An 18,462-nucleotide genomic window follows, 5' to 3' on the forward strand; every position below is an offset into this window, starting at 1 on the left:
TATGAGAGGATCATGGGATAGGAGGCCCAGGGAGAAAGGGGGGGGGGGAACCAGAGGATGGGCAAGGGGTATAGTCAGAGGGACAGAGGGAGAAAAAGGATGTGTGTATATAAATAAATAACGGATGGGGTATGAGGGGGAGGTGGGGCATTAGCGGAAGTTTGAGAAGTCAATGTTCATGCCATCAGGTTGGAGGCTACCCAGACGGAATTTAAGGTGTTGTTCCTCCAACCTGAGTGTGGCTTCATCTTTACAGTAGAGGAGGCCGTGGATAGACATATCAGAATGGGAATGGCATGTGGAATTAAAATATATGGCCACTGGGAGATCCTGCTTTCTCTGGCGGACAGAGCGTAGGTGTTAAGCAAAACGATCTCCCAGTCTGCGTCGGGTCTCGCCAATATATAGAAGGCCACATCGGGAGCACCAGACGCAGTATATCACCCCAGCCGACTCACAGGTGAAGTGTCGCCTCACCTGGAAGGACCGTCTGGGGCCCTGAATGGTGGTAAGGGAGGAAGTGTATAGGGCATGTGTAGCACTTGTTCCGCTTACAAAGATAAGTGCCAGGAGGGAGATCACTGGGGAGGGATGGCGGGGGGAACAAATGGACAAGGGAGTCGCGTAGGGAGCGTAAGCAGAGAGGGTGGGGGAGGGAAAGATGTGCTTAGTGGTGGGATCCCGCTGGAGGTGGCGGAAGTTACGGAGAATAATATGTTGGACCCGGAAGCTGGTGGGGTGGTAGGTGAGGACCAGGGGAACCCTATTCCTAGTGGGGTGACGGGAAGATGGAGTGAGAGCAGATGTGCATGTAATGGGGGAGATGCTTTTGAGAGCAGAGTTGATGGTGGAGGAAGGGAAGCCCCTTTCTTTAAAAAAGAAGGACATCTCCCTCATCCGGGAATGAAAAGCCTCATCCTGAGAGCAGATGCGGCGGAGACCGAGGAATTGCGAGAAGGGGATGGCATTTTTGCAAGAGACAGGGTGAGAAAAGGAATAGTCCAGATAGCTGTGAGAGTCATTAGTCTTATAGTAGACATCAGTAAGTAAGCTGTCTCCAGAGATAGAGACAGAAAGATCTAGAAAGGGGAGGGAGGTGTCGGAAATGGACAAGGTAAACTTGAGGGCAGGGTGAAAGTTGGAGGCAAAGTTAATGAAGTCAACGAGCTCAGCATGCGTGCAGGAAGCAGTGCTAATGCAGTCATCGATGTAGCGAAGGAAAAGTGGGGGACAGATACCAGAATAGGTTTGAAACATAGATTGTTCCACAAAGCCAACAAAAAGGCAGGCATAGCTAGGACCCATACGGGTGCCCCTTCCAGGTGGGGCGACACTTCACCTGTGAGTCAGCTGGGGCGATATACTGCGTCTGGTGCTCCCGATGTGGCCTTGGCGAGACCCGACGCAGACTGGGAGATTGTCTTGCTGAACACCTATGCTTTGTCCGCCAGAGAAAGCAGGATCTCCCAGTGGCCACACATTTTAATTCCACATCCCATTCCCATTCTGACATGTCTATCCACGGCCTCCTCTACTGTAAAGATGAAGCCACACTCAGGTTGGAGGAACAATACCTTATATTCCGTCTGGGTAGCCTCCAACCTGATGGCATGAACATTGACTTCTCAAACTTCCGCTAATGCCCCACCTCCCCCTCGTACCCCATCCGTTATTTATTTATATACACACATTCTTTCTCACTATCTCCTTTTTCTCCCTCTGTTCCTTTGACTATACCCCTTGCCCATCCTCTGGGTCCCCCCCCTTCCTTCTCCCTGGGCCTCCTGTCCCATGATCCTCGCATATCCCTTTTGCCAATCAACTGTCCAGCTCCTGGCTCCATCCCTCTCCCTCCTGTCTTCTCCTATCATTTTGGATCTCCCCCTCTCCCTCTCAAATCTCTTACTAGCTCTTCCTTCAGTTAGTCCTGACGAAGGGTCTCGGCCCAAAACGTTGACTGTACCTCTTCCTAGAGATGCTGCCTGGCCTGCTGCATTCACCAGCAACTTTGATCTGTGTTGCCCCAACCTATTTTGTAATTTTCTAGTAATTTTAAATCTTGGAACCACACTGCAGCCACAAGACAACAACATTTCACGCAATATGAGACAGTAATATTAAACCTGGCTCTGATTCACTGAACATTGTTAGCTGGGGCTGTGTGGAGACCTGAAAGGACAAACCCATCAAACAGTAGACAGGGGTTTGTGTGGGGGAGGGCGACCTCTTGTGGTCGGGACCTGAACTGCCAAGAATTACCACTATCGTGGAAGTACAGAAGAGAAGACCCTTAATGTACAAGGAGAGAAGCCGTGGTGATCTATCTATGAGATTCCAGCAATGCTACAAGGAAAGACATCAAATTCTGCTTCAGTGTATCCTTTTCATTCCTCCCTCTGATGGCAGCGTTCTGTTGATTACTGGAGGGGAGTGGGAGATTGGTGAGGACATGTATGTGATTCAGTTGGCTGTGAAAGGCATGCAGGGTGGAATCAGAATCAGGTTTATTATCATTGATATGTATCATAAAATTAATTGTTTTATGGCAGCAATACAATGTGATACATAAAATTTACTATAAACAGTAAGAAATATTGCTATTAATTAATAAATAAAGCATCATGCAAATGTTTCTGTAAGAATTATTAATTAAGTAGTGCAAAAGGAAAGCAAAAGAATGAGATAGCGTTCTTGGACAGTTCAGAAATATGAGGGGTAAAAGCTGTTCCTAAAACAATTAGTGTGTCTCTACAGGCTTCTGCACCTCCTCTCTAAGGGGAGTAAGGAGAAGCGGGGATGTCCTGTCCTTTATGCTGGAACCTCTCCCCCTCCCTTCCTCCCCAGCCCACTCCCTCCACTCTCTCTAAACTTCCCCAGTCTTTTCAGATTTGAGAAGCTCAGGAGAATGAGGGCACTGATCCAGCTATCTGTACTCCTCCACACTATCCCCCTGAATGCCCCTGCATTTACTTAGTAAGATTAAAGGTAGTATTATTTGTCACACGTCTGTGGTCAAATGCACCAATTGCGTCAACAACCGACACTGTCCAAGGACGTGCTGGAGGCAGCCTGCAAGTGTCACCATGCTTGAGGTGCCAAGATAGCATGTCCGCAACTTACTAACTCTAACCAGGACGTCTTCCGAATGTGGGAGGAAACCAGAGCGCCCGGAGGTTACGGGGAGAATGTACAAACTCCTTAAACACAACTGTGGGAATAGGACCATGATGATACCATGCAGCCCCGGTGTATTTGGTAGCTGGGTCCCTGGTGTGGTGCATGTAAATTCTGGCATTTGGTGACTGATTACTGTGTGGGTGATGCCATATATTCCATGCCTCTTCCCCATTACCCCCTCCCAACTCCTACCATTTATCTTTGGAACGTAGGAGGACATCAGAGCAGCTGGAGAAATCCACATGATCGCCAGGCGAAAGTACGAACTCCTTACAAGCAGTGGTGAGAAATGAACCTAGGTCGCTGGCAGTGTAACAGTGTTACGCTAACCACCATGTTACCAACACAGTCATGGGGAGAACGGACAAACTCCTTACAGTGATCGGCCAGAGTTGAACCTGGAATTGTGCTAACTAATGCACTGCCGTGCCTAGGGAATGGGAGCCCTTTCCTTGCAGTAATTCACGGTCATCTCTGTTGAGCTGGAACAGACTGGGCCTGAGTCCAGGGTGCTGAACAGGGGCTTACGTACCGACCACAATGAGCTGTGCGCTCGCTGTCACTGAATCCAGGCTGGTTCGGGCCACGCACGTGTAAATCCCCTCATCTTCGTAGCTGACGTTTTTGACTTTCAGGAGGCCTTCCCGGATGTGATACCTGCCGATGAGGAGAGCTGTTAAAGGCATGGTTGTCAACTGCAGAAGTTGCACACAGACTACGTACTCGGTTCCGTCTAGACTGTTGAAGGGCTGTGTGGGAATGCCCACTCCCGTCCTCCTCACCACCAACATCATTCTCCCCTCTCTCTCTACTCATCCAGATAGTCTCTCTTTTCCTCCCCCCTCCCCTACTTTGAGAAGACAAAAAAAGACTGAAAGCACGTACCACTGGGCTCAAGGAAAGCTTCTTCACCACTGCTATAAGACTATTAAACCATCCCCTCATGCGAACAGAACAGACTTTTCATCTCATAAGCAAACTCACTGTGGCCCTTGTGCCGTACCGTCTGCCTGAACTGCTTTCCAGTTACGCCGCTGGTGTTTCGCGCAGCAATGAAGGTCCTCTATCTCTGGCCATGTTCAGGACTGCCTTCATTGTGTCAGTAGCTTCCTCCCAGTTGTAATTACAGTTAGTCAAGTCCCGGGTGGAAAGTCAGGAATATCATCGCACTGAGATGTAGAAGGATTCTTCATAGCTTGTTCTGTAACAATTTTGCTTTACCTATCAGGGTTGTTAGTTCTGAATCCCAGAACCTGGAGGACTAGTGGACAACTCTTCATCTGGCCTCCACCTTTTGACCTACTTCACATAGGTTACTCTACCAAGATCGAAAGTGTTACAGAAAAATGCGTTTCTCTGTAACACCTTATTTCTGCATTGTTATTGTTTTACCTGGTTATACCTCAACGTGCAATGAGTAAAGATGAGTTTTCCACTGTAACTTGGTACACATGACAATAATAAACCAACTTACTGTAACATGAAGTCACTGAGTACATCACCATAGAAACATGCTCTTCGGCCCATCTATTCTGTGTCAGCCTGATCTTCTGTTAGTCCCAAATACCTACACCTGGATCATAACCCTCCAAACCCATCTCCACAAAACCAAAAGATGATAAGGTGGACTCTTAACCTCACCATCTGCGTTGCTATAAGGTGCCTTGCACCTTATTGTCTATCGGCACTGCACTTTCTCTGTAACTGTAACACTTTATTCTGCATTCTGTTACTGTTTTAGCTTGTCCCACCTCGATGCACTGGGTAACGACCTCATCTGTATGAACCGTATGAAGGACAAGTTCTTCCTCCGTATCTTGGCACATATGAGAAGGTTAAAACAATTTCAAACAAAAATGAAGATCTTCCAAAGGATGTCCCAATTGATGGAGCGTGGACTTTTGAACTCATGATCAACCTCATCGTGGCCCTTGCACCCTCTTGCCTGCCTGCACTTTCGCTGCGACTGTAACACTTCACTCTTCATTCCGATATTCCTTTATCTTGTACTACCTCAATGCATTTGATCTGCATGAACAGTATCCAAGAAAAGTTTTTTCACTGCACCTCTATACACGTGCCTCTAAGTGAACCACAACCTTGTAGTTTGGAGGCTTGCGACCCTCAATCACCCAGAGAGCTAATGTTGGCTGGAGTCAGGGCTTTATGCTTTGGCTCTTGGTAGGGTCACCCATGCCAAACAGGTCAAAGGGTACAGGCCAGACTAAGGGTGGTCCTCTGGTCCTCCAGGTTCTGGGGTTCAGCTCATGGCTACCAACCCAGACTGAAAAAATAAAATTGTTACAGAAAAAGCAATGAAGAATCCTTCTACATCTGAGTGCGATTGTTTTCCTGATTCTCCACCCAACACCAACAGTAGTGAAAACCAAGAGGAAGCTACTGACATGATGAAGGAAGCCCCAAACATGGCCAGAAATGGAGGACCTTCATTGCTGCCCTAAACATGAGTGGCGTGATGGGCAGTAAGTCAGTCAGTCAGTACAGGTAACAATAACACAGGAAATTCTGTAGATGCTGGAAATCCAGAGAGACACACATAAACATGCTTGAGGAACTCAGCAGGTCAGGCAGCATCTACGAAGGGCAATTTGGGCGCGTTCTGATTAGGGGTTTTGGCCCAAGACGTCGATTGTTTATTCTGCCTGACCCGTTGAGTTTCTCCAACATTTTGTGTGTGTGTTACGCAAGACAGTATTCCAGCTCCGATGCCACGCTCCATCCAGACCCCTTCACTTGTTGCCCTCCCCACCCCACCCCCGGTTCTCCCACCAGTCCTTACTTGCTTTCGTCGTCGGGGGACTCGTCAATGGGCAGCCTGTCCTTACTCCACTCCAGCTCGGGAGGGTACAGCGAGGGGTCAACCTCCACCAGGCACCGGAACGTCACTGAGTGCAGCCGCTGGATGTGCTGTTCCCTCGGGGGCTCGATCATCCGGCTCGCATCTGTCAATGGAGCAGTAGGAGGTCAGTATGGCTTCGGCATAGGTGATACTGCTTTGGTACAGGAATGCACCACGAGGGGAGGTACATGGGCTGATAGGTGGCAATTAACTCTGTGCCATAAAGTGCAGACACTGAGGGATATTGAAGAATAAAGGTAAGCTTTACTTGTCACACGTACATCGAAACATACAGCGAACTGAGTCGTTTGAGTGAAATAAGAAGAATAGATAGAGTGGACAGCCAGCGCCCCTTCCCCAGGGCACCACTGCTCAATACAAGGGAAGATGGCTTTAAGGTAATGGGTGGGAAGTTCAAGGGGGATATTAGAGGAAGGTTTTTTACTCAGAGAGTGGTTGGTGCGTGGAATGCACTGCCTGAGTCAGTGGTGGAGGCAGATACACTATTGAAGTTTAAGAGACTACTAGACAGGTATATGGAGGAATTTAAGGTGGGGGGTTATATGGGAGGCAGGGTGTGAGGGTCGGCACAACATTGTGGGCCGAAGGGCCTGTACTGTGCTGTACTATTCTATGTTCTATGTTTTCCACGGCTGAGGATGTTCTGTGGGCAGGCCATAAATGTCGCCACACTTCTGGTGCCAATGTAGTGTGCCCACAACTTACTAACCCTAATCCTGTATGTCTTTGGACTGTGGGAGGAAACCGGAGTACCCAGAGGAAATCTACATGATCACAGTCAGAATGTACAAACTCCTCACATACAGTGGTAGGAATTGAAGCTGGGACACTGGGACTATACCATTATGTTATACCGAGATGCAACACTGAGCGTCATAGGAAGTCATTCCTGCCTGTGGCCATCAAACGTTACAACTCCTCCCTTGGAGGGTCAGACACTCTGAGCCAATAAGCTGGTCCTGGACTTATTTCCTGGCATAATTTACATATTACTATTTAACTATTTATGGTTTTATTACTATTTAATTATTTATGGAGCAACTGTAACGAAAACCAGTTTCCCTCGGGATCAATAAAGTATGACTATGACTGTTACCTGCTGTCACCCCACCCCACCCCCCATGTTATTGTACCTGCCCTGACTACTTTCTCTAACAGCTCGTTCCCCTCTGCACCAAGAAGCATCACCCTCAGGTCCTTTGCTGATATTTCACAAAAATCTCGGGGTTGAATGTGTCGACATGTATGTCCTCTGATAATAAGTTTTACTTTGAACCTCTCACCTTAAAACTATGCCTTCTAGCTTTTAGTGCCGCTTCCCTGGGAAAAAGATTTAGCGTTCCGCCTATCTACCCCCCTGATAATTTCATACATCTCTACAAAATCAACCCACAGTCTGCTACGTTCCAAGGAATAAAGTCATACCCTATCCAACCTCTCCCAATAACTCAGGCCCTCAAGTCCTGGCAAAATATCTTTGTAAATTTTTTATTCACTCTTTCCAGTAACATCATCATCATCATCATGTGCCGTGTTGCATGTTCGATTGTTCTTGGCAAATTTGTCTACAGAAGTGGTTTGCCATTGCCCTCTTCTGGGCAGTGTCTTTACAAGACGGGTGTTATCAATACTCTTCAGAGATTGTCTGCCTGGCGTCAGTGGTCGCATAACCAGGACTTGTGATACATACCAGCTGCTCCCATGACCACCCATCTCTTGCTCCCATGGTTTCAAGGAACTGTGATCAGGGGGGGCTAAGCAGGTGCTACACCTTGTCCAAGGGTGACCTGCAGGCTAGTTGAGGGAAGGAGTGAAGGAGTGCCATACACCTCCTTTGGTAGAGACGTATCTCCACCCCGACACCCAGTGTTTTTATATACATGTGACACATAAAGTTGGTCAGGCTGGGTCTTTTTACCTGGAACACTGGAGAATGAGAGTCAAATTATAAAAGTGTTTAAAATTATGAAAGGTATAGGTATGGTGGATGGTAGCAGCCTTTTCCCCCAGGGTAGGGGACTCCAAAGTGAGGGTGCATAGGTTGAGAGGAAAAATTTTAAAAGGGACCTGAGGGAAATTTCCTAAATACAAAGGGTTGTGAGTACAAGCTGCTGGAGGCAGGTACAATAGTATCATTTAAGAAGCATTCGGATAGGTGGGGTTTAGAGGGATATGGGCTGAACACAGGAAATTGGCTCTAGCTAGGTGGGCACAGTAGTCAGAATAGACCGCTTGGGCAGAAAGGCCCGTACCGTGAAATAAAATAAATAAAAATCAGCCATGATCGGATGGTGGAGTGACTCGATGGGCTGAACGGCCTCATTTTGCTCCTCTGTCTCATGGTCTCTCTACAAGGTGAAGGTTCACCCCAACTCCTGATGGCATCTAATAGTGACAGCGTCTCGACACGAGCCAAGGCAAACCTTTGGCATTCCTACCCAACCTCTCCTACCATAACACCAGAAGATACAGGAGCAGAATTAGGCCACTCGAGAAGGAGCACCTTACACCTCCTTTGGTAGACACATCTCCACCCCGCCAGCCAATTCCTGCAACAGGGTGACCAAATATGGACACAGAACTGCAAGGAATACATCTCATAACCTTACAAGGGTGCTTACTTTTAACATTTGTAGCACCGCTAAAGAGGGACTGGAGTGTGTGTGGAGGACAGCCTAGATCACTGAACATAGAACAGTGCAGGTCCCTCAGTTGTGCTGACCTATAAACCTACTCCAAGATCAGTCTAACCCTTCCCTCACACATAGCCCACCACCCATGTGTCTATCCAAGTGTTTCTTAAATGTCTCTAACATATCTGCCCCTGCCACCACCCCTGGTAGGGTACTCCATACGCCCGCCACTCTCTGTGTAAGAGACTTACCTCTGACAACACCCTTAAACTTTTCTCCATCACTGTAAAGTTATGTCCCCTCATGTTAACCACTTCCACCCTGGGAAAAAACCTCCGACTCCCCACTTTATCTAAGCCTCTTATCATCTTGTACACGTCTATCAGGTCACCTCTCACCCTCTAGAGATGTTTCAAAGAGAAAAGCCCTAACTCGCTCAACCTATCCTCATAAGACGTGCTCTGTAATCCAGACGGCAGCCTGGAAAATCTGCTCTGCACCCTTTCTAAATGTTCTACATCCATTCTATAATGAGGCAACCAGAACTGAACACAATACCCCAAGAGTCTAACCAGGGTTTTATAGACCTGCAACATTGGCTCAACTCCCCAACTAGTGAAAGCCAATAAAAAGAGATGGCATAGGATCAACCCGTTTCCTCTAAGATTCACAAGTATGCGAGCACGCAGTAACTGAAACGCTCCTGTGCACATAGCCTTTGTTGCTGTGCAGGTGGAATTGGACGCAACTAGAAAACGTTTAGAAAACGTGAATAAGTTTTGTTCTGCTGTATTTTATTAAACCCTTCAATCAATAAATAAAATCTAAAGTATGAGATTTTTCAATTGTCATCCTAAATATTCATAGTATGCATATTGCAAAAAAACATTTAAAATGCCGCACAGTTTTCAGGCCACGTAAAAATTTCCTGCTCAGAGCAATAGTTGGTCCGCACAGTTGTTTAAAAAAAACAGGAACTTTGGAGGTGATGTAGGACCAGAAGATGTAGAATCCTTGTGAGTAGGGTTAAGGAATTGCAAGGATAAAAATACCTTGATGGGAGTTACCCAGAGTCCTCCGAATGGTAGCCATGATGTGGGCTACAAATTACAATGGGAAATAGAAAAAGAGTGTAAAAGGGGCAATGTTGAGATAATCAAGGGGGATTTCAGTATGCAGGTAGATTGGGAAAATCAGGTTGGTGTTGGATTCCATGAGAGGGAAATTGTGAGATGGCTTTTTAGAGCAGCTTGTGGTTGAGTCCAGTACGGGAAAGGCAATTCTAGACTGGGTGTAATGTAATGACCCAAATTTGATTAGGAAGCTTAAGATAAAGGAACGCTTAAGAGGCAGTGATCATAATATGATAGAATTCACCCGGCAGTTTGAGAGGGAGAAGATACAGTCAGGTGTATCAGTATTACAGAGGACCAAAGGGAATTACAGATTCGCGATTAAATCGCCTAATCACAGGACAATTTACAATGACCAATTAACCTACCAAACCGGTACGTCTTTCTACTGTGGGAGGAAACTGGATCACTCAGAGGAAGCCCATGGGGTTTTGGGGAGAACGCATAAACTTCTTACGGGCAGCAGCAGGAGATCCCTTTGTTCCTCCACATTGCTAAGAATACTGCCATTTACCCTGTATTCTGCCTTCAAGTTTGTCCTTCCAAAGTGAATCAATTTGCAATTTACCTGAACTTCACACTTGACTGTGCATAAATGTAGGTTATTGACATACTGAGCATGGATGACACAACGTGGATCACCTGTGCTTACGTTTAAGATTTGTAGATGAGCTGAACAGGAATGGGGGTGTGGGAAGGACAGTGTTAACCCTGTATAATTGTGAATTTTGATGTACGTACCATAGGTGGCATCAGACAGATCACCTGTGCTTACGTTTAACAGCTAGATGGGAATGGTGGTCCCTGGACACCTGCAGTTTAGAATATAAAAGCAAGGATGTAATGTTTAGGCTTTGTAAAACACCGGTGAGGACTCACTTCAAGTATTGTGAGCGATTTTGGGCCCCTTATCTAAGAACATTGGAGAGGGTTCAAAGGAGGTTCACAAAGATGATTCAGTGATTGAAAGGCTTGTCTTCTGAAAAGTGTTTGATAGCTCTGGCCTGTACTCACCGAAATTCAAAAGAATGAGGGGTGGCCTCGTTGAAACCTATCGGATGTTGAAAGGCCTCGAAAGAGTGAAAGAGGAGAGGATGTTTCCTTTAGTGGAGGAGTCTCAAAATAGAGGGGCATTCTTTTTAGAACAGAGATGAGGAGGAATTCTTTAGCCAGAGGATGGGTGAATCTGTGGAATTCACAGGTAGCTGTGGAGGCCAAGTCATTGGGTATATCTAAGGCAAAGGCTGATAGGTTTTTTGATTAAGCCAGGCATAAAGGTTTATGGGGAGATCAGCCATGATGAAATGGTGGTGCAGACTCAATGGACTGAATAACTTAATACTGCTCCTATACCTTACTCGTGCACATTGCACCGTTGTGAGCATGGGTGCTTACTTTTAACGAGCAGAGCAGTCAGTAGGCTGTCCTCGCCGATTCCATTCGAGGCATTGCAGGTGTAGATACCCCCATCCATTTTCTGCACATCCTCGATCCTCAAGGTCCCGTTAGTGTAGAGGAAGTAACGAACATCCTGCAGGACGGACTGCATGTCCTCCTTGTTCCTACAGATAGTGGCAGAGACACTCACAACAACGCAGCCGACAGTCAAGCCAACACAAATCAACAACACTGTTTCCCCCACTGCCTCCCTACCTGGCAGAGATCTCCCTTTCCTACCCCTGTACCAACCGCACCATCAAGCCTATCCGGAAAAGGAAATTTGTGTGTGTGTGTGTGTGTGAGAGAGAGAGAGAGAGAGAGAGAGACAGAGAGACAGACAGACAGAGACAGACACACACACACACACACACCAAGGTGAGCCAGTTTCTTGAGGGTGAACCAGGAATGCCCCAATCGTCTTACTTCAGTATCGACGTCTCACCTCTATGTGTTGCTTGGACGTCCCTTTTCCCTCTCCCCTTGGGGATTCCATTTTAATGCCTGCCAGTGATATTGTTGGTTGGCCAATCCACCTCCGTTTCCATTTACACATTTGTATCTCTACGGATTCCTGGTTGGTGTTTTCCCACAGCGTCTAGTTGGTTACTTTGTCAGTCCATCTGTGTGTATTTCTGTATGTGTTTACGTATGTATGTATGTGTGTTTATGCATTTGAATAATATGAATTCACATGAAGTATATACAATTTATAGTATTGTTCATATATGGAATTCATTGCCATAGACGGCCATTGAGGCCAAGTCATTGGTATACTTAAAGTGGATTCTTGATTAGTAAGGGTGTTAAGGTTTACAGGGAGGAGAATGGGTTTGAGTGGAATAATAAATCAACCATGATGGAATTGCAGGGCAGACTCAATGGGCCAAATAGCCTAGTTCTGCTGCTATTCCTTGTGGGCTTATGACCCTTTGCAAGAGGTGAGAAAGTAAACACACATTGGCGGAGTCCACACGCAGGAGTGCAAGTCTACGTATGTTTGTGCATGGACTAATTATGCACAGGGGACTCAAGTACACATGCAGAGGGCACAGCTGAATGTTCGTGTATGCGTGCCAGCAGGTACACTTCAGCAATTCTGCGTACGAGTTCAAAAGGCTGAGCACTTGGACAGTCTGCGCGTTTGTAAACTGGGTGCAACCCTGGACCCTCCGACCCACTTTCCGTGCCGACGTTGTGGAAGGTACGTTGATGTTGTGGAGGGAGCACTGACATGCCTCCCAGACAAACAGGTGGAACAATGTCACCGCAACATGGTGGTAACATTGACACGAGGAGAAGCTCTTGAATGCTGGTGAAAACGCTTGTGTTTACTTCATATGTTAGTCTGTATGTGGTGGGCACGTGGCCAAGTGGTTAAGGCATTGGACTAGCGACCAGAAGGACGTGACTTCGAGCCCCAGCCGAGGGAACGTGTTGTGTCCTTGAGCAAGGCACTTAATCACACATTGCTCTGCGACGACACTGGTGCCAAGCTGAATGGGTCCTAATGCCCTTCCCTTGAACAACATTGGTGTAGTGGAGAGGGGAGACTTGCAGCATGGGCAACTGCTGGTCTTCCATACAACCTTGCCCAGGCCTGCGCCCTGGAGAGTGAAGACTTTCCAGGCGCAGATACGTGGTCTTGCAGGATTAATGGATGCCAGTCTGTATAGACCTGTCCCAGTCTCACAACTGCTGTGGGAGGAGGGAGAGGGAGAGAGGGGGGAGGAGGGGGAGGGAGAGGGGAGGAGTGGAGGGGGAGAGGGTGGAAGGAGGAGGGGGAGGAGGGAGGAGGGGGGAGAGGGGGAGAGGGGGGAGGGGAGAGGGGGGAGGGGAGAGGGGGAGGGGGAGAGAGGGAGAGAGGGAGAGAGGGAGAGAGGGAGAGAGGGAGGGGGAGGGGGAGGGGAGAGGGTTGAGGGGGGAGGGGAGAGGGGAGGGGGTGAGAGGGAAGGGGGGGAGAGGGGAGAGGGGAGAGGGGAGAGGGGAGGGGGAGGGGAGAGGGGGGAGGGGGAGGGGGAGGGGGAGGGGGAGGGGGGAGGGGAGGGGGAGAGGGGAGGGGGAGAGGGGAGAGGGGAGAGGGGAGAGGGGAGAGGGGAGAGGGGAGAGGGGAGAGGGGAGAGGGGAGAGGGGAGGTGGGAGGTGGGAGAGGGGAGAGGGGAGAGGGGAGAGGGGAGAGGGGAGGGGGGAGAGGGGGGAGGGGGGAGGAGGGGGGAGGGGGAGAGGGAGGAGGGGGAAGGGGAGAGGGGGAGGAGGAGGAGGAGAGGGGGGAGGAGAGGGGGAGGGGGGGGAGGGGGGAGGAGGGGGGAGGGGGAGAGGGAGGAGGGGGAAGGGGAGAGGGGGAGGAGGAGGAGGAGAGGGGGGAGGAGGAGGAGGAGGAGGGGGAGAGGGGGAGAGGGGAAGAGGGAGGGGAAGGGGGAGGAGGGGAGGATAGGGGGAGGGGGAGGAGGGGAGGATAGGGGGAGGGGGGAGGGGGAGAGGGTAGGGGGAGGGGGAAGTGGGGAAGAGGGGAAGAGGGAAAGAGAGAGAAAGAGAGTGTGTGTGTGTGTGTGTGTGTGTGTGTGTGTGTGTGTGTGTGTGTGTGTGTGTGTACACTCGTACGTGCTCGTGTACAATATGTGCTTGTCCATAAACCTTTGCAAGACCCAGTGTGGGGGAGAAAGGCTTCTACCTGGCTCTCTGCTCCACCCCACATGCCATCCTGACCCCACCCCACACTCCCCAGCAGTGCTTACCACTGGATTTTGGGTGTGGGAGCCCCAAATGCCTTGCAGTGCAGGTAGGCTGTCTGCTTCTCCACCAACTGGTATTCCTGGTCGGAGGGGGTCAGGATCTGAGCGGGTAGTTCTGGGAACACACGGAGGGAACACACATTGTTTGGGCCGGCCCACAGGCAGCACGGGATAGAACTACTCACAGTTAAATGGCTACTGGGGCAATGGGGAGTGAGAAGCATTCAGCCCGGGTGAGAACGTGGTCTTTGGGGGATGGGACCAGGGACATGGGGTAGAGGGGCCCACGTGAATGACACTCCCACGTGGGAAACTGAAAGGGAGTTATAGGGTTGGTACAGAGACAGGGAGTGACAGAGTGTGTGTGAAATAGTTGGGGATTGTGACAGGGTCGCATTTGAGATGGGGGGTGACATAGTATATAGGACATGGATGGGGGTGTGACAGGGTCTGGATATGATACAGAAAGTGACAGTCTGTGGGTAACGGACAAGCAGTGACAGGCTGTGTGAGAGATGGGGAGTGACTCTGTCTGTGGGTAATGGACAGGGAGTGACCGTGTCCGTGTGAGAGATGGGGAGTGACAGTCTGTGGGTAACAGACAGGGAATGCCAGGGTCCGTGAGAGAGATGGGGAGTTACTCGGTGTGTGGGTAATGGACAGGGAGTGACAGGGTCTATGTGAGAGACAGGGAGTAACTCGGTGTGTGGGTAATGAACAGAAAGTGGCAGGGTCCGTGTGAGAGATGGGGAGTGACAGTCTGTGGGTAACAGACAGGGAATGCCAGGGTCCGTGAGAGAGATGGGGAGTTACTCGGTGTGTGGGTAATGGACAGGGAGTGACAGGGTCTATGTGAGAGACAGGGAGTAACTTGGTGTGTGGGTAATGAACAGAAAGTGGCAGGGTCCGTGTGAGAGATGGGGAGTGATCGGTGTGTGGGTAACGGACAGGGAGTGACAGGATCTATGTGAGAGTTGGAGAGTGACTCTGTGTGTGGGTAATGGACAGTGAGTGACAGGGTCCGTGTGAGAGATGGGGAGTGACAGTCTGTGGGTAACAGACAGGGAGTGACAGGGTCTGTGTGAGAGATGAGGAATGACTTGTTTTGTGGTTAACAGACAGGGAGTGACAGGATCCGTGTGAGACACGGGGAGTTACTCGGTGTGTGGGTAACAGACAGGGAGTGACAGGGTCCATGTGAGAGACGGGGAGTGACTTCTGTTGTGGTTAACAGACAGGGAGTAACTCGGTGTGTGGGTAATGGACAGGGAGTGACAGGGTCCTTGTGAGAGATGGGGAATGACTTGTTTTGTGGTTAACAGACAGGGAGTGACAGGGTCCATGTGACAGATGGGGAGTAACTCGGTGTGTGGATAATGGCTAGAGAGAGACAGGGTGCGTGTGAGAGAAGGGGAGTGACTCGGTGTGTGGGTAATGAACAGACAGCGACAGGATCCGGGTGAGAGACGGCGAGTAACTCGGTGTGTGGGTAACAGACAGGGAGTGACAGGGTCCGTGTGAGAGACAGAGAGTAACTCGGTGTGTGGGTAATGGATAGAGAGTGACAGGGTCCGTGTGAGAGATGGGGAGTAACTCGGTGTGTGGGTAATGAACAGGGAGTGACAGGGTCCGTGTGAGAGACAGGGAGTAACTCGGTGTGTGGGTAATGGATAGAGAGTGACAGGGTCCGTGTGAGAGATGGGGAGTAACTCGGTGTGTGAGTAATGAACAGGGAGTGACAGGGTCCGTGTGAGAGATGGGGAGTAACTCGGTGTGTGGGTAATGGATAGAGAGGGACAGGGTCCGTGTGAGAGATGGGGAGTAACTCGGTGTGTGGGTAATGAACAGGGAGTGACAGGGTCCGTGTGAGAGACAGGGAGTAACTCGGTGTGTGGGTAATGGATAGAGAGGGACAGGGTCTGTGTGAGAGATGGGGAGTGACTAGGTTGTGAGTATCTGATATGGATTGAACAGGGTCTGCATGAGACAGGGAGAGCACGGCATGCAGGAAAGGTGAGTGAGCACATTGGATGCCTCAGCTTACCAACGACCTGCACGATGATGTTTGCCAACAGGGTGCCGTGCTTGTTCTCAGCCTCGCACTGATAGATGGCGGAGTCCTCTTTCTTCACTCCTGTCAGGATGACCCTGCTGCCCAACATCTTTCTCCGTGGATCCGGGTCCGTCTCTGCCAGTAACAATTGAGCCAGCCCTCATTAGGGGATTGGAGTCAGTAACTTTAAATTCTTTGGCATTATCATATCAGAGGATCAGTCCTGGGTCCAGCATGTCAGTACCATCACAAAGAAAACATGACAGATCTCTACTTTCTTAAAAGTCTGCGTAGATTTAATGTTATCTAAAAGTTAGACAAACTTGTATAGGTTCACACTGGAAAGTTTCCTGACTGGTTACATCACAGTCTGGTATGGAAACACCAATGCCCAAGAATGGAAGTGTCTATAAAAAGTGGTGCAGAGGCCCTGAACATCACTAGCAAAGTCCTTTCCACCAATAAGCGTATTCATATGGATCGCTGTCACAAAACAGCAGCATCCATCCTTAAGGACCCCCACATCGAAGCCATGCTCTCTCCCCATTACTACCATCGGGCAGGAGGTATGGGAGCCTTAGGTCCAACGTCACCAGGTTCAGGAGCAGTTGTTACCCTGAACCAGAGAGGGTAACTTTATTCACCTCAACTCTGAGCTGATTCCACAACCTACAGACCCACTTTCAAGGACTCTACAATTCATGTTCTCAGTATTATTTAATTTTTATTTGTACAATGTGTCTTCTTTTGCACATCGGTCACTTGCAGGTCTTTGTTTAAGTGCAGTTTTTCATAAAACGTGTTGGGCACGTGGCCAAGTTGTTAAGGCGTTTGTCTAGTGATTTGAAGGTCGCTAGGTCAAGCCTCAGCTGTGGTAGCGTGTCTGTGTCCTTGAGCAAGGCACTTAACCACACATTGCTCTGGTGTCTGAGTGAGGAGTGGTGCCCCACACAGAATTCCAATCTGCGCTTTGTAAGCCATGAAAATGCCCGACGCAGGCCTCTCATGGACTGTCGATGTTCCCTCCCTCCCCTTTTCATAAATTCTATTGTTTTTCTTTAGTTTCCTGTGAATTCTTGCAAGAAGATGAATCTCAAAGTCGTATATGGTGATAATAAATTTACTTTGAAGTTTGAGTAACAAGGGAGCGGTGACAAGTGGATCAGCAGCTGTGCATCTAACAGGCTGCATTGCTGTGGCTCCTTTCACCTCCAGCTCTGCCTCCAAACCCACCAGCAATGTAGGAGTGGCAGGAGCCCCAGCTGAGTGCAACAAGCCCCCCAAAACCACAGTCTGGATGTTTCAGTGAAAGCAGACTATCAGCTGCAGAGATTTCCAATCTTTTTTATGCCATGGACCCCTACCATTTCCCAAGTGGCCTGTGAACCCCAGGACCACCTGTCAAGCTTATATATCAATAAAAAGATTTTAAAAATTAAAATGAAAATGTACTCCTTCCCCTCTTCTTTATTCCCCAGAGCGAGAGGAGATTTGATAAAGGTAACAGGAAGTTATGAGGGGGTATAGATAGGGTAAATTCCACTGTGGTTGGGTGAGACTAGGGCTGGAGGTCATAGGTCAATGGTGAAAGGTGAAATATTTAAGGGGAACCTGAGGGGGAACTTCACTCAGAGGGTAGTGGAAGTGTGGAATAAGCTGCCAGTGGAAGTGGTGGATGTGGGTTCGATTTCATCATTTAAGAGAAGTTTGGATAAGTACATGGGTGGGAGGGGCATGGGGGTATGGGTCAGTAGAACTGAGCAGAATAATATTCAGCATGGATTAGATGGGCTGAAGGCCTGTACCTGTGCTGTAGTACTCTGTGACCATATCGCCATGGGAAGCATTGTGCACGGTCTTGGTCACCCTGTTATGGGAAGTACACCATTCAGGGGTGCAGTGCTAGCTGGAGTGCGTCCGGCATCTCTTTAAGAAAAAAGCCGAAATACACAACTTAATTAATTAGGTGCTGCCCAGGGTGTTTTGAGTATCTCAGAAACTGTCAATCTCCTGGGATTTTTACGCACAACAGACTCTAGAGTTTACAAAGAATGGTGCCAAAAACAAAAAAAAATCCAGCAAATGGCTGTTCTGTGAGCAAAAACATCTTGTTAAATCCACTCGCTGGATTTTTTTTTTGGGCACCATTCTTTGTAAACTCCAGAGTCTATTGTGCGTAAAAATCCCAGGAGATCAGCAGTTTCTGAGATACTCAAAACACCCTGGGCAGCACCTAATTAATTAAGTTGTTTATTTCGGCTTTTTTCTTAAAGAGGTGCCGGACGCGCTCCAGCTAGCACTGCACCCCTGACACCATTAAACTGAAAAGTGTGCAGAAAGGGTGAGCATGCTGTCAGGTCTCGAGGGCCTGATTTACAGGAAGAGATTGGGCGGGATAGATCTGTATTGCTTGGAA

General features: G+C 48.8%; 1 protein-coding gene across 4 annotated transcripts in view; it reads right to left on the reverse strand.

Annotated features, from left to right (window-relative positions):
* The window catches only part of l1cama (L1 cell adhesion molecule, paralog a), a 325,567-nt gene that overhangs the window by 67,661 nt on the left and 239,444 nt on the right, over positions 1 to 18,462 (reverse strand). For all 4 annotated transcript variants that reach the window (XM_072246918.1, XM_072246920.1, XM_072246919.1 and 1 more), the window contains 5 exons: positions 16,038 to 16,181; positions 13,997 to 14,108; positions 11,220 to 11,386; positions 5,978 to 6,140; positions 3,710 to 3,834 (listed from right to left, as the gene is read on the reverse strand). In XM_072246918.1, the coding sequence (XP_072103019.1) occupies positions 3,710 to 3,834; positions 5,978 to 6,140; positions 11,220 to 11,386; positions 13,997 to 14,108; positions 16,038 to 16,181 (711 nt within the window). The remainder of the gene's footprint in view (positions 1 to 3,709; positions 3,835 to 5,977; positions 6,141 to 11,219; positions 11,387 to 13,996; positions 14,109 to 16,037; positions 16,182 to 18,462) is intronic.

Source organism: Mobula birostris, chromosome 29 (assembly GCF_030028105.1).
Source record: "Mobula birostris isolate sMobBir1 chromosome 29, sMobBir1.hap1, whole genome shotgun sequence".
In the NCBI taxonomy this organism is placed as follows: Eukaryota; Metazoa; Chordata; class Chondrichthyes; order Myliobatiformes; family Myliobatidae; genus Mobula; species Mobula birostris.